The sequence below is a fragment of the Cetorhinus maximus genome, chromosome 3 (assembly GCF_964194155.1).
Source record: "Cetorhinus maximus chromosome 3, sCetMax3.hap1.1, whole genome shotgun sequence".
In the NCBI taxonomy this organism is placed as follows: domain Eukaryota; kingdom Metazoa; phylum Chordata; class Chondrichthyes; order Lamniformes; family Cetorhinidae; genus Cetorhinus; species Cetorhinus maximus.
The window spans coordinates 19,169,429-19,190,884 of record NC_135881.1 but is presented as its reverse complement, the minus strand read 5'-3'; the positions used below and the strand labels follow the sequence as shown (position 1 = coordinate 19,190,884).

At 42.2% G+C, this 21,456-nt stretch overlaps 1 protein-coding gene across 6 annotated transcripts in view; it reads left to right on the top strand.

Moving 5' to 3' along the window:
* The window catches only part of LOC144676534 (5'-AMP-activated protein kinase subunit gamma-2-like), a 462,890-nt gene extending 443,540 nt beyond the window's left edge, over positions 1-19,350 (top strand). For 5 of the 6 annotated variants that reach the window (XM_078536951.1, XM_078536934.1, XM_078536957.1 and 2 more), the window contains 5 exons: positions 6,038-6,203; positions 8,974-9,011; positions 9,608-9,754; positions 14,698-14,791; positions 17,672-19,350. In XM_078536951.1, the coding sequence (XP_078393077.1) occupies positions 6,038-6,203; positions 8,974-9,011; positions 9,608-9,754; positions 14,698-14,791; positions 17,672-17,703 (477 nt within the window). In that variant the 3' untranslated portion in view covers positions 17,704-19,350. Of the gene's footprint in view, positions 1-6,037; positions 6,204-8,973; positions 9,012-9,607; positions 9,755-14,697; positions 14,858-17,671 lie in introns of all 6 variants that reach the window. The other variant, XM_078536942.1, reaches the window with a different exon arrangement.
* Positions 19,351-21,456: the final 2,106 nt, after the last annotated feature.

Sequence of the window (21,456 nt, the reverse complement as noted above, 5' to 3'; positions counted from 1 at the left end):
AATCTTCAGCCAGAACTGCTGAGTAGATAATCCATCTCAGCCACATCTGGAGGTCCCCAGCATCTCAGATGCCAGACTGCAGGCAATTTAATTAACTTCACATGATATCAAGAAACAGCTGAAGACAGTGGATACTGCAAAAGCTATGGGCCTTGACAGTTTTTTGGCAATAGTACTGAAGACTTGTGCCCCAGAAGTTGCCACGCCCCTAACCAAGCTGTTCCAGTACAGCTACAACACAGGTAACTACCCAGCAATGTGAAAAATTGCCCAAGTATGTCCTATACACAAGAATCAGGACAAATCCAACTCAGCCAATTACAGCCCTCAATATACTCTCATCAGTTAAGTGATGGAAGGGGTCATCAACAGCACTACCAAGTGGCACTTGTTAAGAAACAACTTGCTCACTGCTCATTTTTGGTTCCACAAGGGCCACTTGGCTCCTGACCTTGGTGCAAACGTAGACAAAAGAGCTAAACTGCAGAGGTAAGGTGAGAGTGACTGCCCTTGACATCAAGACAGCATTTGACCGAGTGTGGCATCAGGGAGCCCTAGCAAAACTGGAGTCAATGGGAATCATGGAGGAAACTCTCCGCTGGTTGGAGTCATACCTAGCACAAAGGAAGATGGTTGTGGTTTTCGGAGGTCAGTCACCTCAGTTCCAAGACATCACTGCAGGAGTTCCTCAAGGTAGTGTCCTCAGCCCAACCATCTTCAGCTGCTTCATCGTATAGTCAGAAGCGGGGATGTTCACTGATGATTGCACAATGGTCAGCACCATTCGCGACGACTCAAATACTGAAGCAGTCCATGTCCAAATGCTGCACGACCTAGACAAAATCCAGGCTTGGGCTGAAAAGTGGCAGGTAATGTTCGTGCCATACAGGTGCCAGATAATGTCCATCTCCAACAAGAGAGAATCAAACCGTCATCCCTTATAATTCAGATACTGAACTGGACTAGCCATATAAATATGTGGCTACAAGAGCAGGTCAGAGGCTAGGAATCCTGTGACGAGTAACTCACCTCCTGACTCCCCAAAGCTTGTCAACCATCTACAACCCACAAGTCTGGAGTGTGATGGAATACTCTACTTGCCTGGATGAGTGCAGCTCCAACAACACTCAAGAAGCTTGACACCATCCGGACAAAGCAACCCACTTGATTGGCACCCATCCACAAACATTCACTCTCTCCAACACTGATGCACAGTGGCAGCAGCGAGTACCATCTACAAGATGCACCGCAGGAACTCAACAAGGCCCATGTCATAGCACCTTCCAAATCCGATAGCTACTGTCAAGAAGGACAAGGGTAGCAGATACATGGGAACACCACCACCTGGATGTTCTCTTCCCCCCCCCCCCCCCAAAGGAACTCACCATCCTGACTTGGAAATATATCACCGTTCCTTCACAGGCACTGGGTCAAAATCCTGGAACTCCCTCCTAACAGCACTGTGGGTGTACCCACACCTCATGGACTGCAGCAGTTCAGAAGGGCAATTAGGGATGGCAATAAATATTGGCCTAGCCAGTGATATCCCATTAAAAAAATGAATTTAAAAAGTCAGACCTTCTGTAATGTGCCTAGATTTTTTTCTCTGGCAGAATTCATTAGATCCAAGTTGATTGGAGCCTGTTGCATTATTAATTCCAGATAAACTGTTTTTTTTTGTACCTCACTGTTGCAACAAATTTACTAACTTTTAATCACATCTCTCCATAGCAAGCACACTACTAATTTTCAGCTTTTCACCATACATAATCCAACACCAGAATAGATATTTGATGTGCTATTTCCTGGTGCTGTTTGCATGGTTTTTGATAGACATGCTGAGACAGTCTGTTCATCTCAAATTCTGGGCCAAGGCACTAACTTATCATATCCCCTAGTCGGATGCTGCTTGTATTTTTTTTAAGTTCTTTTTTAAGGGATGTGGGCTTCGCTGGGTAGGCCAACATTTATTGCTCATCCCTTATTTCCCTTGAATGTGGTGGTGAGCTGCCTTCTTGAACCACTGCAGTCCCTGTGGTGTAAATACACCCATGGTACTGTCAATGGAGCCTTGGTGAGTTTCTGCAGTGCATCTTGTAGATGGTAGACACTGCTGCTACTGTGCGGTGGTGGAGGGAGTGAATGTTTGTAGATGTGGTGCCAGTCCAGCGGACTGCTTTGCCCTGGAAGGTGTCAAGCTTCTTGAGTGTTGTTGGAGTTGCATTCATCCAGGCAAATGGGGAATATTCCATCACACTCCTGACTTGTGCCTTGTAGATGGTGGGCAGGTTTTGGGAAGTTGGGAGGTGAGTTACTCACCACAGGATTCTGAGCCTCTGAACTGCTGTTGTAGCCACAGTATTTATGTGGCTAGTCCAGTTCAGTTTCTGGGTCAATGATAACCTCTGGGATGTTGATAGTGGCAGATTCTGTGATGCTAATGCTATTGAATGTCAAGAGGCGATGGTTGGATTCTCTCTTGTTGGACATGGTCACTGCCTGGCACTTCTGTGGCTCAAATGTTACTTGCCACTTGTCAGCCCAAGCCTGGATACTGTTCAGGTCTTGCTGCATTTGGACATGAGACTCCTCAGATACTGAGGCAGTCCGAGTGGTGCTAAACATAGTGCAATCATCAGAGGACATCCCCACTTCTGACCTTATGATGGAAGGAAGGTCATTGAAGCAGCTGTAAGATGTTTGGGCCTTGGACACTACCCTGAGGAACTCCTGCAGTGATGTGCTGGAACTGCGATGATTGAACTCCAACAACCACAACCATCTCCCTTTCTGCTAGGTATGACTTGAACCAGCAGAGAGTTTTCTCCTGGATTCCCCTTGACTCCAGTTTTGCTAAGGTTCCTTGATGCCACACCCTGTCAAATGTGACCTTGATGTCGAGGGCAGTCACTCTCACCTCACTTCTGGAGTTCAGCTCTCTTGTCCATGTTTGAACCAAGGTTGTAATGAGGTCAGGAGCAGAGTGACTGGCAGAACACAAACTGAGCATCAGTGAGCAGGTTATTGCTAAGCAAGTGCCGCTTGATAGCACTATTGATGACCCCTTCCATTAATTTACTGATGATTTAGAGTAGACTGATGGGGTGGTAATTAGCCTGGTTGAATTGTCCTGCTTTTTGTGTATAGGACAAACCTGGCCAATTTTCCACATTGCCGGATAGATGCCAGTTTTGTAGCTATACTGGAACAGTTTGGCTCTGGTTGTGGCAAATTCTGGAGCACAAGTCTTCAGTACAATTGCCGGAATATTGTCAGGACCCATAGACTTTGCAGTATCCAGTGCCTTCAGCTGTTTCTTGATATCACGTGGAGTGAATCGAATTGGCTGAAAACTGGCCTCTGTGATGTTGGGGACCTCCGGAGGAAGCCAAGATGGATCATCCACTCGGTGCTTCTGGCAGAAGACTTTTGCGAATGCACTGATGTGCTGGGCTCCCCCATCATTGAGGATGGGGATGTTTTTGGAGCCGCCTCCTCCTCCTTGAGTGAGTTTTTTAATTGTCCACCACCACCATTCACGACTGGATGTGGCAGGACTGCAGAGCTTAGATCTTATCCGTTGGTTGTCAAATCGCTTAGCTCTGCCTATCACTTGCAGCTTGGCTGTTTGGCATGCAAGTAGCCCTGTGTTGTAGCTTCACCAGGTTGACACCTCGTTTTCGGGTATGCCTGGTGCTGCTCCTGGCATGCCCTCCTGCACTCTTCTTTGAACTGAGGTTGATCCCTTGGCTTGGTGTAATGGTAGAGTGGGGAGATGTTCTGGGCCATGAGGTTACAGATTGTATTTGAGTACAATGCTGCTGCTGATGGCCCACAGCGCCTCATGGATGTCCAGTCTCGAGTTTCTATATCTGTTTGAAACCAATCCCACTTAGCACGGTGGTAATGCCACACAACATGATGGAGGGTATCCTCAATTTGAAGGAGGGACTTCATCTCCTCAAGGTCTGTGCGGTGGTCACTCCTACCGATACTGTCATGGCAGATGCATCTGCGGCAGGCAGGTTGGTGAGGATGAGGTCAAGTATGCTTTTCCCTCTTGTTGGTTCCCTTGCCACCTGCCATAGTCCAGCAGCTATGTCCTTTAGGACTCAGCCAGCCCAGTCTGTTGTGGTGCTATCAAGCCACTCCTGGTGATGGGCATTGAAGTCCTCCACCCAGAGTACATTCTGCACCCTTGCCACACTCGGTACTTCCTCCAAGTGGTGTTCGTCATGGAGGGGTACGGATTCATCAGCTGGAGGAAGGGCGGTAAGTCGTAATCAGTAGGAGGTTTGACTTGATGCTGTGGGACTTCATGGGGTCCGGAGTCGATGTTGAGGACTCCCAGGGCAACTCCCTCCCGACCGTATATCACTGTGCCACCACCTCTGCGGGGTCTGACCTGCCAGTGGGCCAGGACATATCCAGGGATGGTGATGGTGGTGTCTGGGACATTGTAAGGCATGATTCCGTGAATATGACTGTCAGGTTGTTGCTTGACTCGTCTGTGAGGCAGTTCTCCCAATTTTGGCACAAGCTCCCAGGTGTTAGCAAGGACGACTTTGCAGGGTCGACAGGGATGGGTTTGCCATTGTCGTTTCCGGTGCCTAGGTTGATGCCAGGTGGTCTGAATGGTTTCATTCCTTTTTATTGACCTTTTAGCAGTGTGATACAACTGAGTTGCTTGTTAGGCCGTTTCAGAGGGCAGCTAAGAGTCAACCGCATTACTGCAGACCCGGAGTCACGTGTAGGCCAGGCCAAATGAGGACGGTGGATTTCCTTCCCTAAAGGACATTAGTGAACCAGATGGGTTTTTACGACAATCAACAATGGTTTCATGATCATCATTAGAGTTTAATTCCAGACTTTTATTGAATTCAATTTCCACCATCCTCTATGGTGGGATTCAAACCCAGACCCAAAGAGCATTACCCTGGGGGAGGCGATGGCATAGTTCTATTGTTGTTGGACTAGTAATCCAGAGACCTAGGGTTCTGTTAATGCCCTAGGGTAATACCCAGGTTCAAATCCCACCATGGCACTTGGTGGAATTTTAATTCAATAATAAAAAATTCTGGAAATAAAAGTCTAACGATGACCATGAAACCATTGTCAAATGTTGTAAAAACCCATCTGGTTCACTAATGTCCTTCAGGGAAGGAAATCTTCCATCCTTATCCGGTCTGGCCTACATGTGACTCCAGATCTACAGCAATGTGGTTGGCTCTTAAATGTCCCCTGAACTAGGGCAATTAGGGATGGGCAATAAATGCTTGGCCTAGCCAGCAACACCCACATCACATGAATGAATAAAAGAAAAAATCCAGTGACAATACCATTATGCGTACACAGTCTGCTGTAACAGTCAAAAAAGTGTGGATGTGCTCCAAAGTTGCAAATGTGACTTGACCTGCTGCCAAACCTCTCAAGAGGTAAAGAGGATTAAACTAATCCAGTTTGTGATTTGCTCCTTTGATCCCTTCTTGGGTCTTTATTCAACCATCTACAAGTTACTATGCAAAATGCTTTCTTTTTGTCTGACTTACATGGGTAGGGATTTTAAAAATCCCGTAGTCAGATCTGTGTGTTTTTCTTATTGTTGCATTCATTCTCAGGATGTTTGTGTCATTGGCAGCGACAGCATTTATTGCACAGCACTAGTCCTCGAGAAGGTGGTGCTGCTGAGCCACCTCCTTGAATAGTTATAATCTTTCACTTCTTAAACGCCCAGCATTAAACTTAATTTTCTGAAATAGAATTGCCACTGCAAGATTAAACTGAAGACTCTGTGAAAAGCCAAACACAGAAGTTCAGCTGGTGACTCTTTCTCCTTTCTGTACTGAAAAATCAGTTTAGGTACCTGACTTAAAATAAAGTAGGAGCATCAACAATGAGGCCTTGTACAATCATATGGTAGTCCTATCTGCTCTGATTCAGCTGTGGAAATATTGGGGATTGAAGTACTTGTAAATACCTAGAAATCAATATATGAATTTGGTGGTTGGTAAATGAGTTTCCTTTTGTGGTCCTATAGGTCTCCGAGATGCCAAAGCCTGCCTTTATGAAGAAAACACTGGAGGAACTTGGGATAGGAACGTACCTTAATATTGCCTTTATCCATCCAAACACTCCTATTATTAAAGCGCTGAGTATATTTGTGGAAAGAAGGGTTTCTGCCTTGCCGGTTGTGGATGAGTCAGGTTTGTACAACTCTTGTGCTTCTGGCTTATTCAGGCGTATAGTGTTATCAATGATCAAGGAAACAATGAACTAAAGCAATTTATGTTGGTGTCCATGGCTAACATGAACACTACTCCTTGGGTTCTGATGAATGATTCCATCTATAAAGTTAACATCCCTTCTCTGTTCAGACACTGAATGATTTTGTATTTTGTTGCAATTTTGCATAGTTTTGGTTTGTATTATGCACTGTTTTCAAGTTATGTCTTAGGTGGTGTTCTTTGAACAATACCTCATTCTGTGGTATGCACTACATCTCTGGATGTCATTTGTATCTGCCATAGTTTAGAGTGCCCTTTTGCCAATCTTATTGGTCGTACTTGGAGAGTTGTCCTTATAGCTGTTCAAGATTAACTCGAGGGACACTTGATGGGAAATGTGTGCACATGTAGATACTGAATGCGGACAAATTTGGGTTTGGCTGTGATGTGCTCACAATTGATCGACCTGTGTAACTTCATTACATCGCTCTATGTTTAGTTTCTATCAATATCCCAACCAAGTGACAATTGTTTAGATGCGTTGAGACAATCAGCGTTAGCAAGTTGTTCAATTGGGATTTGAGCCACATAGCCAAGGCTGATCTTGGCCTCACCAGACATAAACTTGGATACTTTGCAGCCACTGGACAGTAACCTGGAGCAGAAACCCTGACCGTTTCTTGCAGAGATACCTAAGAACTTATGTAGTATCCGAGCATAGACCAGGAATTGAGCTCAAGACCTTCTTGGTCTCTCTTTATTAATCTATTCATTGGATGTGAGCATCGCTGACGAGGCCAGCATTTATTGCTCATCCCTAATTGCCCTGAGGAGAAAGTGGTATGAGCCACTTGTTGAATTGCTGCAGTCCATCTGGTGCAGGTCCTCCCACAGTGTGTTCCAGGATTTTGACCCAGTGACAGTGAGGGAATGTTGTTGTCGTTTCAAGTCGGATGGTGTGTGACTTGGAGGGGTACTTGCAGATGATGATGTTCCATGCTGTCCTCATTCTTCTGGGTGGTAGAGATCACAGGTTTGCAAAGTGCTGTTGAAGGTGCCTTGGCAAGTTGCTCAGTCCACTACATGATGAATTTACTTGCTGAACTGTTGAGATCCAGTTGAGCTCTCATTTCATGATAACCCCTTCCTCAAGAAGCACGCGGAGCAGTATGTTGTAGTTTAATCTGACATAAGTGGCCCCAATCCGCAATGTTTGGATTGATTTTAAGGAGTTCTTGTCGTTCCACTCTTAATGCCACTTCAAATATATCCTCTGTTTAAAGCAGGGAAACTAACTGTGATATTGGTACCATTCATGTTCTTAATAAAACGCTGGTCAGGCCACAGCTAGAGTATTGTGTGCAGTTCTGGAATCTGCATTATAGGAAGGATGTGATTGCACTAGAGAGAGTGCAGAGGAGATTTACCAGGATGTTGCCTGGGCTGGAGAGTTTTACTTATGAGGAGAGATTGGAGAGACTGAGGTTATTTTCCCTGGAGCAGAGGAGATTGAGGAGGTACATAATTGAGGTGTATAAAATTGAGGGGCATAGATAGGGTAGACAGGAAGGAACTTTTGCCCTTGGTGAAGGGATCATTAACCAGGGGGCATAGATTTAAGGTAATGGGCAGGAGGTTTGGAGGGGATGTGAGGAAGAATTTTTTCACCCGGGGTGTTGGGAATCTGGAACTCACAGCCTGAAAGGGTGGTAGAGGCAGAAACCCTCGTAACACTTAAGAAGTATTTGGATGTGCACTTGCGATGCCATGGCATACAAGACTATGGGCCTAATGCTGGAAAATGGGATTAGAATAGTTAGGTACTTGTTTGACCGGCGCAGACTCGATGGGCAGAAGGGCCTTTTTCTGTGCTATAGTCCTCTATGGCTCTCTGACTTCATGACTCCAAATTTTCAAGAAGAAATTACCAGACTCTAGTCGAAGGAATTTTTGAAGAAAAGAATTCTATGGAGTTATATCAAGAAAAACAGTTCCTTTTCTGTAGAACAAAAATCATTTAACCTTATGGTGAGCTAAATTTCAATAATTGCATATGTTCGCTACAACATTAAAACCAACTGATCATCAGATTAGCATAGATCTATAGATTATATCTTAAGATGTAAATTGTTCTTTCGTATAACTGCTAAAATACTATTTGTGATATTTTCTCTTTGTAATGCTTTGCTCTATATATGTGTGTGTGTGTGTATATTTACCTGACATTAGCTCGACATCAGCCATCTATTTGTATTTATCCTTTAAAAATAGATCAATGACTCTTTCCCCTCTATGCCCAGCTGCTGCAGCAGCAAAGATAATACAGCCAAATAAGATGTTTGGCTGATTTACTCAAACTCAACTCATACCAGTTTGTTGAACTATGATCCCTTATATGAAAGAAAAAGCTATGGGTGTCTCAACACTTTTTTTAAATAAAAAGCACCCATATAAATCTGATCAGTGCCAGAAATGCAACAAAAGTATTGAGACAATTGATCCTTAAGTTTTATTGCCCTGCAAAGCTAGCTACATATTTGTTAATTAGCATTTGCTTATAGTCATTATTAAGATAATCATTGGCTTCATATACACAATGGTGATCATTTGAGCAACACAAACATCTTCAAAAGTGCTGCAACTGTTGGCTCATTGATCCATTCAGGGAGAGTGGAACGGATTTGGGTTTTTACACAAAAAACGGCACCTCTCAGTCAATCGTCTGAGTTCATTTATTTTTCTTTTACAGGGAAGGTTGTAGATATTTATTCCAAATTTGATGTTATAGTAAGTACAACTGCTTTCACTTATAATGCATTGTAGATTAAATTTCTTAATACATACCTTCTGCAGCAGCTATATGCTGCCATTCTGAATATAATTAGCATTTCCCATGTTCCAATGCGCACATTAACTCCTTTGGCATGATATTTTGTGGATTACAACTTTTAAAAAATTCATTCTCGGGATGCGGGCTCCGCCGGCTGGGCCAGCGTTTATTGCCCATCCCTAGTTGCCCCTTGAGGAGGTGGCAGTGAGCTGCCTCCTTGAACCGCTGCAGTCCATGTGGTGTAGGTAGGTACACCCCACAGTGCTGTTAAGGATCTTTTAAAAGATATCTCAAAAGCACTTTGTCTTTGTGAAATGTTTTTGACCAAAACCCTGTTTGTGGATAACTAACGTTTTGAACTGAGTTGTTTTACTTTCAGCTGACGTCACCCGATTTCTCTCTGGGTTTTTGAGCAAATTAAGAAAAAATAAAACCAGTAAAATGAGAAGGTGTAAATAATGATCAGATTAAGTCTTGCGCATTTTCTTTCTTTCTTAAAATCTAAAGAGCTCAAGCATTTTATATTAAGCCAAGTTTATTTTCCCCTGCTCAGAATCTTGCTGCTGAGAAGACCTACAATAATCTGGATATCACTGTAACCCAGGCACTGCGACACCGCTCACAGTATTTTGAAGGGGTTGTGAAGTGTCACAGGCTAGAAGCACTGGAGACAACAGTGGACAGAATAGTCAAAGCCGAGGTAGGGTAAAGTTTTATACACGTTTATTGCATAGTACTTCCTGCACAGGAACAGGCTATTCAGCCCAACAGGTCCTGCTAGTGTTTATTCTGCTCAGGAGCCGCCTCCTACTTTTCTTCATCTAGCTCCATTAACATCTCCTTCTATTCCTTTCTCCCTTTTATGTTAATCTCTCACTTCACCTTAAGTCAGTACTACTGGACTCAACTACACCTTGTTCCCTCCTTACCTCTGTAATTTCATCCAGCTCTAAGATATCTGCACTCCTCTAATTCTGGCCTCTTGAGCACTCATGATTTTAATCGCCCCACCATTGGTGGCTGTGTCTCCAATTGCCTAAGCCCTAGCTCTGGAGTTTAGTTCCCAGAACTCCCTGCCTCTCTTCCTTGCTTTCCCCCTTTTAAGACAATCCTTCAAACCTATTTCCTTGACCAAGCTTTTGGTCACCTGACCTGATCTTTCCTCATCTGGCTCCGTACTCCAAGTCTGATCTAACCACAGTTCTATACAATATATAAAACGTACGCAAGTCTTTCCAGGTCCCATATGGTATAGTACATTAAAAATGTTTTGATAGTGTATTTCATCTTATCAGCTTCACTTGTTTTCTTGTTTTGTTTTCAGTCCCTCAGACTGTGGGAAATTTGTTCCAACTGTGGTTTCAGTTGTTGACAAGATAGTTACAAACCTTGCATTTTGCCACACAACACTTGATCAAACAAGATATTTTTCACACTTTTGGTAAATAATCTTGTTGACATATCAATTAAGACATTTTGTTTTCTCTCTCTCTGCTGTGGCTTGCAGTTTTCAGTCCCATTGTGGGTGGTGTTTAAATTTAGAAACATAGATAAGTTACACGTTCAGCCCATCGTTTCTGTGCCGGACATAAAAAGAAAAAAAAGAAACTAGCTGCTCATTTTTAATCCCGCTTTTCAGCAGCTGGTCCATAGCCTTGCAGGTTACAGCACTTCAGATGCAGATCCAGGTACCTTTTAAATGAGTTGAGCGTTTCAACCACCAACTTAGACAATGAATTCCAGACGCCCACTGCCCTGGGTGAAAAAGTTCTTCCTTGTGTCCTCTCTAATCCTTCTGCCAATCACCTTTAAATCTATGCCCCCTGGTAATTGACCCATCAGCTAGAGGAAACAGTTCTTTCCTGTCTACCCTATCTAGACCTCAATTAGGTCACCCCTCAGCCGCATCCTTTCCAAGAAAAACAACCCTAGCCTATCAAATTTGTATTCATAGCTACAATTTTCAAGCCCTGGCAATATTCTTATAAATCTCCTCTGCACTCTCTCCAGAGCAATTATGTCCTTCCTGTAATGTGGTGAACAAAAAAAAACAAAGAACAAAGAAAAGAACAGCACAGGAACAGGCCCTTCGGCCCTCCAAGCCTGCGCCGATCATATTGCCTGTCAACTAAAACATTTTGCACTTCCGGGGTCCGTATCCCTCTCTTCCCATCCTATTCATGTATTTGTCAAGCTGACTCTTAAACACCACTATCGTCCTGCTTCCACCACCTCCTCTGGCAGCGAATTCCAGACACTCACTACCCTCTGCGTAAAAAACTTGCCCCGCACATCACCTTTATAGTTTTCTCCTCTCACTTTAAATCTATGTCCCCTAGTAATTGACTCTTCCACCCTGAGAAAAAGCTTCTGACTATCTACTCTGTCCCTGCCACTCATAATTTTGTAAACTTCTATCAAGTCACCCCTCAATCTCCATCGCTCTAGTGAGAATAATCCGAGTTTCTCCAACCTCTCCTCATAGCTAATAACCTCCAGACCAGGCAGCATCCTGGTAAACCTCCTCTGCACCCTCTCCAACGCCTCCATATCCTTCTGGTAATGTGGTGACCAGAATTGCACGCAGTATTCCAAGTGTGGCCTAACCAAGGTTCTATACAGCTGCAGTATGACTTCCCAGCTTTTATACTCAATACCCCTGCCAATGAAGGCAAGCATGCCATATGCCTTCCTGTCTACCTTATCCACCTGCGTTGCCACTTTCAGTGACCTGTGGACCTGTACACCCAGATCCCTCTGCCTGTCGATGCACTTAAGATGGTGACCAGAACTGTACACAAAATTCCAGCTGTGGCCTACCCAGTGTTTTATACAATTCCATCATTGCATCCCTGCTTTTGTATTCAATACCTCGTCCAGTAAAGGAAGCATTCCACATGCTTTCTTTACCACCTTATCCACCTGTCCTGCCACCTTCATGGACCTATGGACATGCATTCCAAGGTCTCTCACTTGCTCAACCCCTCTCAATATCCTCCCATTTATTGAGTATTCCCTAGCTTTGTTTGCCCTCCCCAGATGCATTACCTCGCATTTCTCTAGATTGAATTCCATTTGTCACTTTTCCACCCACACAACCAAACCATTGATATTCTGGAGACAACAGCTATCCTTTTCACTATCAACCACACCACCACATTTAAGTCCAAATCATTAATATTTACAACAAACAGCAAGGGCCCCAACACTGAGCCCCGTGGAATGTCACTGGAAACCACTTTCTACTCTCAAAAACATCCATCGACTATTACTCTTTGTTTCCCGTCGCTGACCAATTTTGGATCCAACTTGCCACCTTCCCCTGTATCCCATTGGATCTCATTTTTCTAACCAGTCTACCATGTGGGACCTTGTCAAATGCCTTACTAAAACCCATGTAGACAACATCCACTGCACTACCCTCATCAATTCTCCTTGTTACTTCCTCAAAAACTTCTATGAAGTTTGTATGACACAATCTACCCCTAACAAAACCACTCTGACTATCCCTGATCAATCTGTGCCTTTTTAAGAGACCACTTACCACGTCTCTCAGAATTGATTCCAATAATTTGCCCACCACCAAAGTCAGACTGACTGGCGTATAATTTTCTGGCCTATCCCTTGCACCTTTTTTAAATATTGGTACAACCTTCGCAGACCTTCAATCCTCTGGTACCTTGCCTGTATTTACTGAGCATTGCTATTTCCTCCGTGGCTTCCTTCAAGAACCTTGGATACAACCCATTTGGGCCTGGTGATTTATCCACTTTCAAGGATGTCAGTCCCTCCAGTACTCCCTCTCTCACTATGCTCATTGTTTCTAATGTCTCACACTCTTCCTCTTTAACTAGAATGTCTCCTTAGTGAAGACAGAGACAAAGCACTCATTGAGAACCCTGCCCACATCTTCTGCATCAATGCTTAAGTTATTATGTACATCTCTGACAGGCCCAACTCTTTTCTTAGTTATTCTCTTGCTCTTAATGTACTGGTAAAACATCTTTGGGATTTCTTTGATTTTACCTGCCAATATTTTTTCGTATCCTCTCTTTACTTTCCTAATTTCCTTTTTTACTTCATCCCTGTACTTTCTGTACTCCTCTAGGATTTCTGCAGTATTAAGCTTTAATGTGACTGTCATAAGCTCTTTTTCTGCTTTATCTTACACTATGCTTCTGGATAACCAGGGGGCTTTAGATTTGGCAGTACCACCCTTTTTCTTTATGGTGGCATGTCTACACTGTGCCCGTAGAATCTCGCTTTTGAATGCCTCCCACTGATTTGACACTGTTTTTCCTTCTAGTAGCTGTGTCCAGTCCACTTTCGCCAGTTCACCTCTCAGCTTTGTAAAATTTTTCTTCCCCCGATTTAGAACTTGTACTCCTGTTCTGTCTTTGTCCTCTTCCATAATTATGCTAAATCTAACACTATTATGGTCACTGTCTCTAAAATGGTCCCCCACTGCTGCTACTTCCACTTGCCCAGCTTCATTTCCTAAGTCTAAATCTAGAATTGTGCCCCGTCTCATTGGGCTTGTTACATGCTGGCTGAAAAAGTTTTCTTGAATGCAGTTCAAGAATTTTGTGCCCTCTGTTCCCTCACACTGTTCATACCCCAATTGATATTAGGGTGGTTGAAGCCTCCAACAATTACAATCCTATTGATTTTTCACTCAAAAATTAGCCTATATATTTGCTCTACTAACTCCCTTCCAGTACTTGGGGGTGTATAGTACACTTCTAGCAATGTGGCTGCCCCCTTTTTATTTCTGAACTCAACCCATATGACCTAATTTGATGCTTCATTTATTATATCATCCCTTCTCACAGCTGTAATTGTTTCTTTAACTAATAATATTGCACCCCCACCTTTTTATCTCCCTCTCTATCCTGTCAAAAACTCTACATCCAGGGATATTGCCCCTCTTTAAACCAAGTTTCTGTCATAGCGATGGTATCATGCTGCCTCGTATCTATCTATCTATGCCCTCAACTCATCAGCTTTATTTGCTATACTCCTTGCATTTACAGATACACCTCCTTTTAACACTGCCAAAATCCTGTGCTGTGCACTTTTTAACCTGTTCTGCTTCTGTCTTTGAGTCACTGACTAATTCTCCATCTCCCGTTCCCTGCTCTGAATTTGCCGTCATGTTCCCAGCCTCCTGCCAATCTATTTTGACAGCCATGCGCATGTCTAACTTATTTTACATATAAATCTTTAGGATGCATTGAATTATCTGCATTGTGATTCATAACCAAATAAGGAATACATGCATGATAGAAGTAATTAATAGTTGACGGCTAAGATGTGCCAGTAATTGTCTAGATACTTACGAGAGTTGCTGGATATTGTTGAATTTATTTCTTCTTAAATGCCTTCAGCCCTAACCAATAAGAGTCCATTAAATTCTCATAGCTCTCTTCTGCTTGACCTATCATGTCTTTACAAGAATGTGTTGACCATTTATTGAAAATGTGAAATATATTTAAGACCTTTTGTAGTTAATTTTTCAGTGGAACTTGAATTCTATTGAAGAGCCATTTTTGGCTGTTGTCATGGGAACTGATGAGTTATGCAACATCAACTATAGTTTTTTTTGGTGTGCATTTTACCATCTGATCTTTCTTTCCCTTTCAGGTTCATCGGCTTGTAGTGGTTGATGAGAAAGAAAGCATTGTGGGAATCGTCTCATTGTCCGACATTCTGCAGGCTCTTGTTCTCACCCCAGCAGGTATAGATGCACAATATTCCTAATCTCCTGGAGTCTGACCTCTGACCCCTTCCTCTAGGCACTCAGGTAGGGTACACCTTGGCATGTTGTACCCACTCAGCTTGCTGAATCAGCATTGGCTGCTGAAATCCCCTTTGCTATCTGCTGACTGACTAAACAGCCTTTGGCATGGCCAGTATGGCTGAATACGTAGCTGCTTTTGAAGCTGTACAATTTATTTTTTGCCAGCTGTGTACTGTGATCATTTTAAATGGATAACTGGAGAAAGTATATTCTCTCATGGTGATTGGTGAACTTAAACTGAAAGTGGATAACACCCTCAAGTCACAAATCTGAAGTTGCAAATGGGTACCATGGTCTTTTCTACCACCAGACAGCATGAATTTCTGCCACGTGTTGGACAAATTTATTATGATGTTGGTGATTTAACAAAATGTACGTTTATATCGCACTCAGTCAAGCACTTAATAGGGCACGTAGTTGCAGAGCAGTTGGACACTGTGGGCCAAAGGTAGAGGATCAGGACAGAGCAGAAGTATGGTCATATGTTTTTTGAAGGCAGGGAGGAGGTGATGGGGCTGAATTGCTGAAAGAGGGAACTCCAGCAGGTGGGGGCAAGGTAGTGAAAGGGCAGGGAATCTGCCATTGCTGGAGGCCAGAGTATGCACAGGTACATGAGATGGAGACAGGAAAGAATGATACCATGGGGGAATTTGAAGGTTAAGACAAGAATCTTCGTTTTTCTTTTTATAAAAGAGTACGGGAAGTTGATGGAGTTTGATGAGGGAAGGTATGGCTCTTCATCCAAGACCACTGGATTCTGGATAACCTGCGCTTCATGCATGGCAGAAGCGAGAAGACTATCGAGAACATTGTAGAAGTACAGCCACAAGATAATAAAAGTATGATTTAGGATTTTAATGATAGGGTGTTAGGCATAAGGTTGAGTGATGTTGTGGCAATTTTTTTTAAAAATGGTTTTAGTCACCGGTTGGATGTATGGGATATCGTAAACTCAGGGTCCAATAAAGCAGATGGAGTTCTGGCCAGTCGCAAGCTGATGTTTGCAGGAGCTGAAAGGTGACTTCTCATTATTAATCTGGAGCAAATTCAGACTCTAGTCTAGATGTCCAGTAAAACTATCAGAAATACAGGGAAACACTGATTTGGGTACACCCCTCCAATAATTTAAATATATCCCTGATGTGACCGTAAAGTTTCTTAGACAAGGGTACTTCCCAATTGTTAAGAAACACATTTCACTGGCACAAAATGTGGTGTGAGACTACTGCTTGCATGGAATCAATTTGGAAGCACAAAAAAATTGCATGCGTCTGAGTGGAGTAGTGATTCAGATGTTGTACTACAGTGTATGAAGCAAAGCATGAGCAGTAAAAGCTGTTTGATTCTGAATGCCATGTTTGTGTTTAGATTGCCTTCTTGCCCCCTCTTTAGTGAATCCCTTAATGATTTCAGTTTTATTCTGATGAAAATCGGTGAGAGGAATTCAACAGGTTGTGAAATTTGCTCTTTAGCACTTACCTGATAGCAGTGAATAGGACTACCTTCTGCCTTATCATTGCAAAAGTTTTGTAATTATTCTGATATCTTTATTCATCAAGTATAGTCCTGCAGCCATTTGTTATAAGTCTTGTTTTAGTAAAGCTGTCTGTATCTGGGTAGCATGTAAAACAATTTATTAATTAGAGTTTGAACACTGGAGCCCTACGGTTAAAAAAATATTGTGCATTTAATATTTTAGTATTTCATCTTCAAATTAGAAATACTTCATCCAGATTGACGTCATGTCTTAATGTTTGATTCATGTTAGCTTGGCTATACGTTTAGTAGAATTGGACGTGGAGTGAAGGTAAAAAGAACACGAGACCAATCTAACATTGGACGAGAGCAAAAAAAAAAGGTTTTGTGCCCCCTATACAATATTGCAGTGTGTGATAGATTCCAAAGGAAAATGGCCAATTCTTAGTTAGTTGACAAAGTAAAAAGGGACCAGATCAATATCTGTTTAGAGGGGAGTTTGAAGGCTATAGAGATATTTTATTTTTCAAGGGAAAAATAGGATAGAACTTTGTTTATTAAAAAATAGCTTGTGATGGGAATAGACCAATCATAGACTATGGATGAAATGAATCAGTCTGTTAAATTCCTTTAAATATAACCAATGCCCTATAAAATTTTAGAATAATGTTTCATTTCCTGCAATTCTTTCTTGTCTAAAAAATTGTGTTTTTTTTTTTATCCTCCTTAAATCACACTGGCCCTGAAAAATACTCTTGTTGACTTTAACGTGTGTACGCTGTGTCATCAGTGACATGGTCTCAGCCAGCAACCCATATTATCTCTAATTCGCTGCTATTTTTGTACAAATATGGGCAATCTTTGACATTCCGTAAATAGACAATTTGCAATTCTAAACTGTTAAGAGAAGATAAATTAGAGGTATTGGATTCAGATTCGCTCTCCTATGACCATGGGTACATCATTGTTGTTAGCACACAAGATGGGTTACGAGCAACAGCAACAACTTTCATTCATATAGTGCCTTTAGTGTATAAATAAAAATGTCTCAATGCGCTTGCATCACAGCGGCATAAGGCTAAAGAAGAAGATATTAGTAGAAATGATCAGAAACTTGTTCAGAGGTGGATTTTTAAGGAGCCTCTTAAAGGAGGAGAGGACGTAGAGAGACAGATGTAGCTTTCACTGAGTTTTGATTACTAACTGGCTCCCTACTCTTTGGCTCTAATGTGTTTAAGTAAACAGGCATTATGTTTCAGCACTTAGACAATGCACAAAACGAATTCTTTAAACAACAGTTTTTTTTTCTCTTTATGAAAACTTACATTTTATAATTTACAGGTTCTATAAGAAAGGAAAGCATTACAGAATGACTGATTATAATGGGCATTGAAGTTGCTTGACAAGAACTCTTCGAAGCTTCTTATTCTGTTCAGGACCAGGTGAACGCTGGCTACAACAGAGAAGAGAAGGCACAAGATTGTGAAATCAGGAAACTGAAACAGTTTAATCAAACACTGTAGCTGGATCTGATAAGTATTAGTGACAATATCTGAAACCAAATTGGTGATCTTGCTCACTGAATAGCTATACAGATACAGCTGTAATGTTGCAATTAAGACTTTGAAAGAATTTATTTTGCAAAAACTATTAGCAACTGTACCTAAAAGATATTTTTAAACAATGTGTTAAAAGCCAGAATGATTCAAGTGGCTATTTATCTCATTTTGTTGGTAACTTTTTCATGACTTGGGGTTGGAACCAACCAGCGCTACTGTGCGAATTGTCATGAAAAATCTCAAACTTCAAAATCAGTTTGGACCTGCTACAGCACTTATCTGCTGACATGTACATCTTAATCCTCCAATTCAATAGGAGCATGCAGTGAGAAAACTGTTAACTGTACTGTACTGTAAATAGGAAGTTATTGAGGGAAAACGTGCCAGAGAAAGGTATATTTTTCGGTGTAAGCAAATGTAAAATTATGTTTGTACGATTGCACATTTAATTTTTTTGTAAATTATATTGTTTTCATATGGCTGCAAGGATGGGGGGAACATTTTGTCCTTGTAAATGCACAAAGGCATGAAAATGACACTATCGATATATTGTAGATTCTTTTGTTGAAAGGAGGAGAGGGGAAAAGGAAAACAATGATACTTGCTGTTGTGAGGATTTGTTGGGGCATGAAAAGAAACGCTTGATTTTGTCGCAAAACCTTATTAAAGTAATAATGCACTTTAAAACATGGACATTCAAGAATTGTGTAGCGAATTCACACAAATATGATGCAAATTGAAATTTGCATTGGGCCCCAACCCAGCCCTGAAGATTTGAAGTATCTCCTGTAGGTGGGTAAATCTACACACAACATCAAATACTTGTGCAGGTTATTACCTCAAAATAACATTTCCAGTGGAAGATGTTTCCTGAAAATCTGATCTTGATGATGGAGACTGGGCTTTAGATCAGCATAGGCTACTGAATTGAATTACTTGGTTGACTTTGAATCTTGCGTTCTCTTTCCTCTTTCCCTCTACCCCCTAGAAAAAAAACATAGAAAAAAATTAATCATTGGTGGTGATTCAGTAACGTCAGTGAATTCTGTACTTCCGCTATGGTAAGGATTGTGTAATAGAAAGTGAACTGGTGTATGTATGACAGGAATGTGCAGTATCTCTGAATACTTCGCTGAAACCTGGGAAGTAGAAAGATGTCCTCCCATAAGCAACTTTCATCTACAAATGCTTGAGCAGAGGGCTCATACCAGTCCTAGTTTTAAGTTCCCAGCCTTTTGATCTGGGTTGATGAAGTTTACATCACAATGTTGCAATTTAAGTGCCATTACAATGATTCAATCTAAAATTGATGTGAACTGAGTCTAAATGTAGCGTATTAAAACACATCTTGTATCATATTTTGAATGCTGTCCTGCATTTCTTCTGTGCATTATCATATGTATACAGTGTTGTACATCTTTAATGTTGAATAAACAAGGTTTATTGCCAGGTGCAACTAAATGGACAGCTTTTTTTTGAGGTGGCAATGACCACTGAACTCCCTATCCATCACTGGTGTCTAGTAGCTACAGTGTGTAAAATGTACTGGATGCATTACAGCAACACCAAGGTTACTTCAGTAGCTCTTTCCTCCCATGTGATCTCAGCTTCCAAGAACAAGAGTAGCCATCTTCAACAAGACAGAATCTAATCATCTTCCCTTGACTTTCAATGACATTACCCTTGCAGAAACCCCTACTATCAACATCCTGAACTTAAGAACTAGGAGCAGGAATAGGCAATTCAGCCCCTCAAGCCTGCCCCGCCATTCAATACGATCATGGCTGATCTCATTTTGGCCTCAACTCCAATTTCCCGCCCTCTCCCCATAACCTTTCAACCCATTACTAATTAAAAATCTGTCTATCTCCTCAAATTTATTCAGCGTCCTGGCATCCACTGCACTCTGAGGTAGTGAATTCCACAGATTCACGACCTTTTGAGAAAAGTAATTCCTTCTCATCTCTGATTTAAATCTACCACCCCTTAGCCTAAAACTATGGCCTCTCATTCTAGAATGTCCCACAAGGGGAAACATCTGCTCAACGTCTACTTTGTCTATCCCCTTTAGCATCTTATATACCTCAATTAGATTTCCTCTCATTCTTCTAAACTCTAGCGAGTATAGGCCGAAACTGCTCAATCTTTCCTCATAAGACAAGCCCCGCATCTCTGGAATCAATCTACTGAACCGCCTCCAATGCAACTACATCCTTCTCAAGTAAGGGGACCAAAACTGTGCACAGTACTCCAGGTGCGGTCTCACCAATGCCTTGTACAGTTGCAACAACACTTCCCTATTTTTATACTCTATTCCTTTAGCAATAAATGCCAAAATTCCAATTGCCTTCCTTATTACCTGCTGTACCTGCATACTAGCTTTCAGGAGACCTTACTATTGACCAGACACTAAACTAGACCAGCCATATAAATACTTCGGTTACAAGAGCAGTTCAGAGGCTGGGAATTCTGTTGTGAGTAACTCACCACCTAACTCCCTACTTGCCTGGATGAGTACAGCTCCAACAACACTCAAGCTTGACACCATCCAGGACAAAGCAGTCTGCTTGATTGGCTCCCATCCACCACTTTAAACATTTACTCCCTCAACCACTGACACATAATGGCAGCAGCATCTGCAAGATGCACTGCAGCAACTCAACAAGGCTCCTTGACAGCACCTTTCAAACCCTTGAACTCTACCACCTAGAAGGAGAAGGGCAGCAGATGCATGGGAGTACCACCACCTGCAAGTTCTCCTCCAAGCCACACACCATCCTGACTTGGAACTATATCGCCATTCCTTTACTATCACTGAGTCAGGATTCTGGAACTCACTTCTGACAGCCCTGTGGGTGTTCCTACAACATTTGGCCTGCAGAGGTTCAAGTAGATGCCTCACCACCACCACCTCAGCGACATTTAGGGACAGAAAATAACTGCTGGCCTAGCCAGTGACACCCACATCCCATGAAAGAATGAAAAAAAAAATTGTGGAAACACATCACCTCAAGTTCCCCTTAAGTGATACACCACCCTAATTTCAACATACTTCCTTAATTGTCACTGGGTCAAAATCCTGGAATCGCAAGTGTACCATCATGGGAGTACCATTAGCAAAAGGCCTACAGCAGTTCAATAAGGAGATCTAACACCATCCTTACAGGTTGAGATTTTTAATCAATAAGGGAATCGAGGGTTATGGGGAAAAGGCAGGAAGGTGTGATTGAGGATTATCAAATCAGCCATGATCTCATTGAGTGGTGGAGCAGACTTGATGGGCCGAATGGCCTACTTCTACATCTTATGATCTTAGGACAACCAGTCAATAAATGCAGTCTTGACAGCATTTTCCATCACTCAAGAACAAATAGTTTTATTAAAATTCTTTGTTTCACTCCAATACAATTAGGTGGCTATCCAAATGGAGAGAAGCAAAAGACTGGGATAATGTCACTTGGGTCTCATGCCACATGAGCTGCAAAAGACAGCCCACCTCTCTGCACTCCAACCCCTCCCCTGCCCAATTTACTGTTAAAAATAGTTCATGCTGGTACCACTGCTGCT